Genomic DNA, 11,561 nt, shown 5'->3' on the forward strand with positions numbered 1-11,561 from the left:
ATCTGGACATATGTGGAGGGTCAGCTGCATGTGTGACTACAAGTGAAATACCAGTTGCTGGAAGCCTAAAGTTTATGTAAATAAAATGTTTGTTTACTTGTGTTCTTATAAATATGTTTCACAGCCAGGGTGCCTGCCATTGTAGTAGCCTACAGAGTCTGCTGTATGCCATACAGATGTTTGGCAGACAACTAGCTGGCTCAAACAGGATGAACCAGTCCAGCCCAATATAACACCAAGTCATTGGTGTTATAATGTGTCACTGGTGTTACTGAATGTTTGTTTGGTGATTTGATATTAAAGGGGTCATTTTTGACTTTATAATAATTTTGTGTTTGTTGATTGTTGCTTTATTCGTGAGTTGGCATTTTAAGGATAGTATCATTCAATTTTGATACTGTCCTTCAGTTATTGTTGATATTATAGCAAAAACCTGATGGTGTAAATGAAAAAATGTCACACAATACAACTTTACACATACCTGATTGAAATAAATAAATAAATAATAAAACATTTTTCTTTTAATTATTACCAACCTACTATGTCTTTGAGTATATGTGCAGATTGAATAGAGAAATACTATTCTGATGAGCTTTTAATGTTGTTTTTGGTATGAGTAACACCAATGACAAAAAGACGGCACAAGCATTCTTTGAGTGAATGTATAAAAATAATTAAAATACATTAAGCTTTCATATTTGTGGATTGTTAAAGGCAAGAGGTTAATTAATATTGTACAATAAGTTTTGATTAAGTAAAATGAAATGTATTTCAAGACATGTTGCAATTCCAAATGCCACCGTTTCTGTAGAATCACCCATTTGTTGAATACATGCTGGGGAACAGAAATTGACACTCCAAAAATATTGCTTTGAAGTGTACACTTTGTCATATTTTTGTAATTAGCATATTAAAAACCTGTCCATAATAATGTATATGAAACAATGTTTTTTTTAATATATAATTTTTTTAGAGACAGATTCTATTCTTCAAGCTCTGGTCTCATGAGATAATGCACGCCTGATCTGGTAGTAAGCGCATGGCTCCAAAGCAATGTGCTAGACCTACTATGTGTGCAAATGTATGTCCCAGAACGTTCCTCAAAACCTCTCATATATATAATTCGCACCCAATACAATCTCCCAATATTTGTAAATTAGGAGTGCCTAAATTAGGAATCGCCTTTCAAAACTCCCACTAATATTTATTTTCCGTCTTATAATTCATTTAGAGTAAAATTATATTCTGGCAACCCTTATACTTGAATGGATGGGTAGGCTACTTTTGTAATCGTCGACTTTGTCTATTCGTGAACTATTGCAGACAATTTTATGTTACAATTATTTAAAAGATCTAAAGAACTCCCAAAAAATTCCAAGTTCAAGCGTTCTTTCAACACACCACAATGGACTGAGATCTATGTGGCAGGCCAGCGTCAACTGAATTATTGATTCGTTCACCGACAAGTGCAAACAGAAAGTGAAACTTTAACATAGAATCAAATTTAAAACTGACTGTTGAGCTCGTGCCCTACTTGTGTTTCTGTGAATCCAGTCAACGTCGAGCCGAACCGGTTTCTTTTTCAAATTTGCTGTTACACCACGAAACCTAAGTTTGGAGAAAACGGGTGTTGATCATAGGTGCACACTTAAAGCTCACGTAAAAAAAAGATGAACATAGTTAGATCAATTTTAAGCCCTGCCTGCTGCCATCGTGTGAACTGAACTACATGCAGCCGCGAAGGTATGTGAAAAGCATTACTGCTCCTCCTGCGTAGCCTAGCATAGCTGCACTTCCTGATTCAGTTTTACCGTATACGAAAACTCCGAACGCCAGTCAAGTGAGAATCATTCATTTCTAGCGCTAGATTGTAATAAAATTGTTACGCTCATTTTAAAAAAGACTACCTTTCCTCACTTTTATCATTTACATTGTTTATGTAACCTGCGTCTTGTTAAACAGCACTCCTGTGTTCGAGTCTCTAAACTGAACTGTACAAACTGTCTTCTAAATTCTGCAGCACATCTTTCAGATGAACCTCTTTCATTGCCTCAACTTGTCACCTGGAAATCAACAACACCATTCAATAATTACTGAATTAATAGACTACTAACAGTCATATTGCATACTACGTACTACAGTTATTCTAGATTTGAAACATGCTAACAAATGAGAAGCATCACCATGTGAGCACACTGAAGCTTGCAGTGTGCTTTCAGTTGGCTTTGGCCTGCACTGCTATCATGAGTGAGACCACTAGCAGACAGCCTTTTCCCTGGGACAGACTGCGACTCCCAACTAATGTTGTTCCGAAGCACTATGACCTCAGCATTCACCCTAACCTCACCAATTTGAACTTCACTGGATCTGTGAGAATCAGCGTTGATGTAGAACAGGACACAAGTTACATAGTCCTGCACAGCAAAGGGCTGGACATCACCACGGCAACGATTTTAGTTGAAGACGACAGGAAGCCAAAAGACAAGGAGCAAAATCTAACCGTCCTAGAGAATCTACATCAGGAGCAGATTGCTTTGCTTCCACCCTACCAGTTACACAGAGCAAAAAAGTATCAGTTGTATATTGAATTCCAAGCAAATTTGGCAGATGGCTTTGATGGCTTCTACAAGAGCACCTATATGACTCGTGATGGTGATAAAAGGTGATTTATTTATTATAGCTAAGACTGTTATACCGATTTGTTCAATCTGTTTCAGTTCAGAATCAAATACTGATGCAATTAATTGTTTATCAGAGTCCTGTGTGCTACAATATAGCATTTTCACTGCTATATGATCATCTTCATCTGCTTAAATGATGAGGTAGCTGCTAAAATTGTAACTAAAACAGATCTATAAATGTCCATTCTGAGATACTGTATATACAGTAAAGAAGACTGGTTTGTTTATATTTAATGGTATCACATAAAAGTATTTGTTCTTCATTAAATATATTTATGTGTGGAGTTTGTTTTATGAAGCACTCAAGCATAACGTTCCCATTTTTCCTGTAGAGTATTGGCAGCCACAGACTTTGAACCCACTGCTGCAAGAATGGCTTTTCCCTGCTTTGATGAGCCTTTGTTTAAAGCCACATTTTCCATTAAGATACGAAGAGAAAGAAGACATATCGCACTATCCAACATGCCAAGGGTAAATAGTCATTTGTATTACTTGTTCTCTAAATTGTGCTCTGTGTGACTATAGATGCAAAATTTATTTATACACAGGATCTGCTGTCTTCGTTGACCAGTTAGTACTTTGGTGGGTAACTCATGGTCAAATTAATCAGTTTGGTTCTTTTACCTACATCCTGATATATTTAGATCCAGACTGTGGAGCATGAGGATGGTTTGGTGGAAGACATCTTTGACAAGAGCGTCAGGATGAGCACGTACCTGGTGGCCTTTGTAGTTTGTGACTTCAGGTCCGTTAGTGCTACTACATCTTCAGGGATTATGGTGAGTTGCTTTATTTTAGCAGCTAATGTCCAAACTTGTAAAACCTAAATGCTTTATTCTGTTAAAACTGACAGTGCTGCATGACATAAGGGTTGAATTCAATTCTACTTTGAATGTATTATTGCTGATAAATTCCAATTCAGTTCTTGAACTGTAATTGGTATTTGTGGATATTGAATTTGAATGAAATTAAGTTAAACTCAATTATTCAACATTACCATTCTTAACATCCCAGTGATCCCATCGTGGAGAAAACTCTGTAACAAGTTGATGTAACACAGTCAAGGCGTTCAGGTACACTGGGTTGAAAAGCGAACGTTTTCTTTACATAATCGGACGTAACCAGGCTGCATTCGAGTAAAATCTGAGCTATATTTGGATTAACCGAGTTGATTTACATCAAAACGTCTCTCAACCTAGATTACCACCACTCTAGATGTCTAGATTTTGCCTTTTGCTTACTGGGATAGATAGAATTGATATTTAAGACTGAATGCCAACTGAGGCTATTTGAGAGCAGTGTCATGGCAAAAGAGCTGCACATTTGTGTATTCTGTATTTACAGGTTTCGGTGTATGCTGTTCCGGAGAAGTGGAATCAAACCCATTACGCGCTTGAAGTAGCGGTTAAATTGCTGGAATTCTATGAAGCCTACTTCAACATCAGCTTCCCTTTGCCAAAACAAGGTTGGCAAATCTTGTGTTTTTTTTTTCTTCCAGTATGAATGTTTTCCCAAATATTTGCTGTTCGGTATTGTTTTTAAATATTTTTCATTTTTTTTATGACAACTACCTGTTGTCTTCTTTGTTTTGTAGACCTGATTGCTATACCAGACTTCCAGTCGGGGGCTATGGAGAACTGGGGTTTAATAACCTACCGAGAGACGGCTCTACTTTATGATCCACAAACTTCATCTGCCTCAGACAAGCTGTGGATCACCAAGGTCATTAGCCATGAACTGGCTCACCAGGTAGGAATCGGTGCTATCAGGAACAGTGCATGTTCTGATCCAGGGGTGTCCATATCTGAAAAGAGCCGGTGTGGGTGCAAGTTTTTGTTTTAGCTCAGCACTAAGACACCTGATTCTACTTATCAAGGTCTTGATTGAAGACCATGATTAGTTAAATAGTTAAATTGGGTGTTGTAGTGCTGGGCTAAAACAAAAACCCTGCACCCATACCGGCCCTTTTCGGATAAAATTGGACACCCCTGTTCTGGTCAGTTTTAACCACACAGCAGCCTGACTGTAAAAGCAAGTTTCAAACTGCAATTTCTCTGGCGGTCCTCAGTGGTTCGGCAACCTGGTGACTATGGAGTGGTGGAATGACATCTGGTTGAATGAAGGCTTTGCGCGGTACATGGAGAGGGTGTCGCTCAGTAGTGCCTTTCCGGAGCTTCTGGTGGTACGTGGAATGCATTTCTCTGTAAAATTCCGTTACGGAACCCTGCCTTGGTTTGAGTTCACCGGTCTGCTCTAATTATCCCAACAAATGAACCCTTTTTTTACAGGACGATTACTTTATAAATGTGTGTTTTGGAGCCATGTCCAAGGATTGTCTCAACTCCTCACGCCCAATCTCTAACCCGGCTGAAACACCCGTTCAGATTATGGAAATGTTTGACACAGTCTCTTATGATAAGGTAAGTAGCCATTGAAACCTGCCATATGATGTCACCAATTAATAATTATTTCATTGTTTTATGAAATTAATGTCTTGGACCTTACATTCAAATAAACTCTCACTTACTCTGTACTATCAAATCCTGAACAGTAACTCAGTTCTGAAGAGGAAGATGAAGTACTGGTGTAAGGAGTTTCATTTTACACATCAAGCACCATTCCTCTGACTTCCTGTGTCTTATACAGGGGGCCTGCATTCTGAACATGCTGAGGGACTTCCTGACTGAGGAGGTGTTTCAAAGTGGAATCATTCGCTATCTCGAGAAGTACAGTTACGGCAATGCCAAGAGTGCTGACCTGTGGAACACCGTGGTTAATGTAAGCCTACAAGCTACAAGAGGGAGGATTTTATGTATTTCCTCTTGAGCGCCACAAGTTATAGTTAGCATTAAAAAAGACAACAATCAATTGTTCAGTGGGCCCTCTCTCTCTGCTTCCTGCAGGTTTCTTCTGAGAGGGACTTTTCCACGGGTGGTTTCTGCCCCACCACTTCACAAGCCGAAAAAAAAGCTGTAAGTCACAAGCTGAAACAGGATTTCCAAGGATATCTAGGTCACAGATTGCTACTGGGTGTAAATGCGGTATTGCTATCAACCAATGAGAGAAAACAAACAAATAGAAATATCGAAAACAATATATCAAGTTGTAGACCAGTGCCGTAAAAGCCACATTAATATTAAGCACATTCCTTGAGTGACAGTTCTTTTTCCCAGCATTGGTACACCTGTGAGAACCTGGATATGAGGAAGATGATGGACACGTGGACACAGCAGATGGGTGTTCCTCTGATTACAGTGGAAAGAGCAGGACAGAACATCCAGATTCGCCAGGAAAGGTTTCTGAAAGGCGTTCTGGATGATGATACAGAGTACCCCGCTCTACAGTCAGGGTTGGTGATTACCCATAACACATAAAATGGTTAGGTGCGGTCTTTTTCCATTATGTGTTCAACGCCTGGATCACTTATTTCTTATTGCTTTCATTTATGCTAAGACTTTAAGAAATAAACGTAGGCGTACTTAATGGAATTCGAGAGGGAGATAATGTGTTTGTTTATAGTTTATCATACATCAATGGAAAATATAACGTGGTTTTGTGGTGTCCCTTTGCTTAATAGGTACCTGTGGCATATTCCTCTTACGTATTACACCAGCAATTCCAAAGGTGCCCACAGACATTTGTTGAAAACAAAGACTGGTATGTTTGGCTAGAATAACTGGTGTTCTGTTGTGGAAACTCCTTTTGGCTATTTCTTCTTCCATTTATTGTCAGTTTAATTCTTTTCTATTTTCCTATATTTTTCTCAGTCAAATACACTATGACCAAAAGTATCTGGAAACCCCTTGGTCTGGGGCTGTTTTTCGTGGTTTAGGCTACGCTCCTTAGTTCCAGTAAAGGCAAATCTTAATGCTACAGCATACAATCACATTCTAGACAATTCTGTGCTTCCCCAACAGCTTGGGGAAGGCCCTTCCTGTTTCAGCATGACAGTGCCCCCGGGCATATACGGAGGTCCATATAGAAATGGTTTTGTTGCGAACAGTGTGGAAGCACTTGATTGGCCTGCACAGAGCCCTGACCTCAACAACATCCAACACCTTTGTGATCAGCTGGAAGGCTGACTGTGAGCTAGGCCTATTCGCCCAATCAGTGCCTGACCTCAGTAATGCTCTTCTGGCTGAATAGAAGCAAATCCCAGCAGCAATGCTCCAACATCTAGTATAAAGCTTTCCCAGAAGAGTGGAGGTTGTTACAGCAGAAGAGGGTGGACAAACTCCATATTAATGCCTATAATTTTGGATGAGATGTTGGATGTCTGGTGTCCACGTACTTTTGGCCATATAATGTACAAGATAATGACTTTGAATTGTGGTTTGCACTGCATGCATATCCATTGTGCTCATGGGCACTGCAGTGTTGTCAGCGAGATTTCTTATTATGCAGACACCATTCACCTAGAGGGAGAAGTCCGTTGGATTAAGGTCAACGTCGACATGAGTGGATATTACCTTGTGCACTATGGAGAAGAAGGATGGGATGCCCTGATTGGCCTGCTAGATCAGGACCATACAGCACTGAGCAGTAAAGACAGAACAAATCTCATCCACAATGCCTTTCAGATTGTCAGGTAATGTAATGGTTTCTCTTTTGTGGCCTGTAAAGAGAAGAAAGAAATGTTATATTTATACCATAGACGCGTTATACCATACAGTTTGGAATCCGTTTGTATTCACACCACATAGAAATATGTCCAGAGCGACTCCCTACAGCGAGTTTTTGATATTTTTTATTCAGCACTGGCAAGATGTCCCTGGACAGAGCTCTTGATCTGACACGGTATCTGAAGCAAGAGACAGACAACCTCCCCCTAATACAGGGGATATCTTACCTCAGTATTTTGTACCACATGATGGAAAGACAGAACATCTCAAACACTGCAGAAAATCTGAAGGTTTGGCTTTTGTTCTTTGTTCTATTGGAAGAGGGCTTTCTAGATGTCTATAAAATTCATCTTTAAAATCAGTCAATACATAAAGTCTATTTACATATTTTTGGTACTGTTTTATTACAATATACAGACTAGTGTTCAGAGGATGTTCTTGCAATTCAATTCATCACAAGAACATCTTAACTTTTTTAGCAAATGTATATTCAGGAACTACTTTAAAAAAGTTTATTTTTTTATTTTTTTACAAATACCGATACCAAAATGTTTTGGGGTGTTGTATGTATTTTCTTTTTAGACTGCTAAGCACATTTCAAATTGTTTATTTATTTATTTATTTATTTATTTATTCAGAATTATATCCTGTGGTATTTCAAAGATGTGATTGACAAGCAGTCTTGGAGTGACGAGGGCTCTGTATCGGAGAGGAGGCTCCGGGCTGAGCTCCTGGAGTTATCCTGTGACCTGGGCTACCCTCCCAGCGTAGAGAGGGCTTCCCAACTCTTCCGCGATTGGCTCGCTTCAAACGGCACCAAGAGGTATGAAACCGCAAAGCAGGAGGACTTCCAGGAAACAAAGGCTTGTTCTATAAGAAAACTAAAACTTACTTCAGCCACCTGAGAGGGCCCAAATCAGCCAAGAAATGAAAACATTTCTCCCTCATCCCAAGGCCAAATGAAATGTTTTCTGTGGCTACGGCACATTTATACTTGTCCATGGGTAACGTCTCAGATCACATTGTACTCAGTCCTTTTCATAGCAAATAAGTGAAATCAGCCACCCCAGCAGAACCCAAAGTACTGAATTCTTTATATATTTTAGGTATGACTTTATAGTCTGCATTTTATGGTTTATATTTGAATAGAACATTCATTCCGGCAGCTGAACACTGAAACGTTTCTATATTCGTGTGGCATTTTATTTTGCAAATAAGACCAAAAGATGCCTTGGTCGTTTCAGTTTCTTCTCTATGTTTTTAAATATCCCTGGCAATACTTGAGACCAGACATCGACCAGCTATTTGAAACCCGTACCAAACTGTAGCTTCTTACTGTGCTCTGTAGCCCATGGTCCTTCTGCATGTATTACATTCAGCTTTCAGACTGTGCATTTTATTCACTCTTTCCCCAGTGTGCCAACTGATGTTCTGAGGCCAGTTTATCAAGTTGGAGCCCAGGATGCAAGAAACTGGAACTTCCTTCTCAGCGCCTACAAGAGCTCGCTGTCATCAAGTTACAAGAGCAAGATTCTGTATGCGCTGACTAGTAGCAAAGATCCTGGCAAACTTTCCAGGTGTGTGTCGGAGTTCAAATATGGTACCAACCTCTTGCAAAATGTATTCTGTTTTGCATGCCTGGGGAGTATAATTAAACTGAAATGTGGTGTAAATACTAATATATCAGCACTCTTAAATTACCGCACTGGAGATGTACAAGTTATAACTTTGCAAATGTATTTCTTGTGAACAGCATTCTGCAGCAGCATCAGTAAATGCCATTTTGGAACTTTGAGTAAATTGGGTGCTTTCACATGAGTCACAGCATCATTTTGACTTGTAGCATGAATACACTTTGTTCTATGTTATGCATTGTACTATGAATAGACTGAAGGGGCTACGGCTCTTGTTCTCTAGGAGGGTACAGCGTGTGGCTTTAAGTGTGATGAATCCTGATGATTTTACATACGGTGATTGGTGTGCAGGCTGATCGATCTGGGAATGGAAGGAGAGGTGATCAGAACTCAGGATCTGCCTTCCGTCATTGTCACCATCTCCCGGAATCCAGCAGGACAAGCCTTGGCCTGGAACTTCGTCAGAAAAAACTGGAAACGGCTGTTGGAGAAGTAGGTGTTACCCAACTGTGCAAGAAGATTCACTTCCTTAATTCCTAAGGGTTATATTACAGCACATTCACTTACTTGTACAAATATGCCTCGCTCGTATTTACGGATAATGTGCACAGCTGTCATTTTAATAGTGCAATCCGGTACCTTTTTCAGTGTTGTACATACAGCGCACTTACCCTGTTGATAATACTACATTTCCGCACACCTCCCCTCCCCCCTCCCCATATGCTAGCCATAAACTAGAACTGCTCGTTGACAATTGAGGACAGTTGAAGACTGCAAGTCATGATTGAGTGCCAGCTTGCAAGTAAGCGATGATTAGTGGTCAAAGTGTTGTTTGTCATGAGGAAATGTGGATCATGTGATGGCTGGAGTGCTGAACAGGGCAGTTATTCATGTAGTCACAGCAGGCATGTCTGTGTCTGAATTCTAAGGCCACGGCTAGGTTTCATAATACTCTGCAGTCTCTATTGGTTAGCAAGTGTTACATTATTATTATTTTTTTAACAACTTAGCTCTTTTTTTACAGCTGGGAAAGCAATGAAGCACTTAGAACTTAAATGTGCATCTTTCTAGTTCCCTACTCACTACATCTAAACATGAGGCTTTTACACACTGTTTTTGTATGTATGTTTGTGTTTATGGTGATAATGCTAAGGACTTTAGTAGACATTACACATACACGTTTCATACTCAATTATAAAAAGTATGGGGTTTTATTTTCATCACCAAAAATCTTGTTAATGCATCAAATAATGCAGCTTGTTAATACCAAATTTTGGACTTACTGTAGTTGCACTAAAGCTCAGTAAAAAAGGACAAAGATGATGTCACACCTGAAAAACAGGAGAACAAGGCCACAAATTTTAAGTCGCACTTCAGAAAAGCACACTATCATCAACTCTTCCTCTCTCCATCTCTTCTGTACATACTGCATATAAGAACACAAGGAAATGGTCTGCCATTTTCTCCAGGACTTGAACTATGATTCCTCTATGGCATTATAAGACTATATCACTTATGTAAATGACCTTATCTTTTCCTTGTAATACTGTATGTAGAATGCTATTGCAGGTTGTTGGTTACTGCCCTGCCTCCAAACACTAACAAGTGGTATCCATAGATTTAGGAAAAGAAAACTAAACTATGTGAAAGATCCTCTCTCCTCTCTATTATGGAGGTGTTCTTTATTCTTCCATTTTTATGTGTAATTTACTGGACATTACATTTGCAGTAACAAGGTGAATTGCCTGGTTTACCTAGGTTCCATTTGGGATCATCACCATTCAGAGGAATCTTGAAGGGAACCACTGGACATTTTTCTTCAAAGAGGGAGCTGGAGGAGGTGAGATTTGGTCACGCAATGAAATTAAGTTAAACAGGGTTATAACACATAATGCATTTTTAAAACATTGTTCTTTTTCTTGTTGTAATAATAATAACAACAACAACTATTATTATTAGCTTTGATTTTGTAAGCAAGGTTTCTTCTTTTGTCATTTGCAATTAATTTGTTTTTGTTCTTTTCTGGTAGGTAAAGGCATTCTTTGATTCATTAAAATCACATGGACATCAATTAAAGGTTACTGAACTTGCGATAGAAATGATTCAGAAGAATATCCGTTGGCTGGAGAGAAATCTCCATGTGTTGAATAAATGGTTGTCAGAGAATATTCCTTCAGTAACAGTGTTTTTATAACTGAAACTGTAAACTAATGTACAGTACAGTTGCTAATTTCTATGTACATAATTATGTGAATATTGATTACTTTCATCAGTTTGTTATGTTTACATCAGGATATGGATGACACAAAAAACTGTATTGTCCTGTGTGGAATTATTAATAAAACACTGATTACTGCTTGAAAATGTAATTAATTAATGGAAATTTGATTTGAATTCCATACACACAAACACAATATTATATATGTATATATATATACGCACGCACGCACACATGTGTATACATAGACATACATACATATTAAGCTAGTATATTTACATTCAGTAGTTTATGGTAAGTTAACATAAAGTCTTACTGTCAGCACTTCATAAAGCACTGTAGATATTGCTCAACATTTACAGATGTACATCCTATTGTGAATGTAATTTGATACAGTATGTTGACA

The 11,561-nt window shown here is 38.7% G+C and overlaps 1 protein-coding gene across 2 annotated transcripts; it reads left to right on the forward strand.

Moving 5' to 3' along the window:
• The first annotated feature begins 1,384 nt into the window (after nt 1–1,384).
• On the forward strand, nt 1,385–11,301 carry LOC135233325 (endoplasmic reticulum aminopeptidase 2-like). 2 transcript variants are annotated; one of them, XM_064296745.1, is made up of 19 exons: nt 1,385–1,743; nt 2,021–2,662; nt 3,014–3,152; nt 3,326–3,460; nt 4,026–4,146; nt 4,276–4,430; nt 4,750–4,863; nt 4,970–5,101; nt 5,328–5,459; nt 5,585–5,653; nt 5,855–6,030; nt 6,259–6,338; nt 7,086–7,269; nt 7,437–7,593; nt 7,942–8,126; nt 8,719–8,880; nt 9,289–9,429; nt 10,696–10,777; nt 10,967–11,301. In XM_064296745.1, exons 2-19 carry the CDS (start codon nt 2,160–2,162, stop codon nt 11,129–11,131), a joined length of 2,832 nt encoding a protein of 943 aa, XP_064152815.1. In that variant the 5' UTR covers nt 1,385–1,743; nt 2,021–2,159; the 3' UTR covers nt 11,132–11,301. The 2 variants fall into 2 exon arrangements, with proteins under 2 accessions (XP_064152815.1, XP_064152816.1); XM_064296746.1 differs by lacking the exon at nt 2,021–2,662 and having other exon boundaries at nt 1,387–1,743.
• Nucleotides 11,302–11,561: the final 260 nt, after the last annotated feature.

The sequence above is a fragment of the Anguilla rostrata genome, chromosome 10 (genome assembly GCF_018555375.3).
Source record: "Anguilla rostrata isolate EN2019 chromosome 10, ASM1855537v3, whole genome shotgun sequence".
NCBI lineage: Eukaryota > Metazoa > Chordata > Actinopteri > Anguilliformes > Anguillidae > Anguilla > Anguilla rostrata.

Excerpts from the sequence above, each read along its gene's own strand:
- LOC135233325 (XM_064296745.1), top strand. The coding sequence starts at position 2,160 with ATGCTAACAAATGAGAAGCATCACCATGTGAGCACACTGAAGCTTGCA. Across the intron at positions 4,147-4,275 it reads CTTCCCTTTGCCAAAACAAG|ACCTGATTGCTATACCAGAC; the intron begins GTTGGCAAATCT and ends TTTGTTTTGTAG. Across the intron at positions 4,431-4,749 it reads GCCATGAACTGGCTCACCAG|TGGTTCGGCAACCTGGTGAC; the intron begins GTAGGAATCGGT and ends GGCGGTCCTCAG.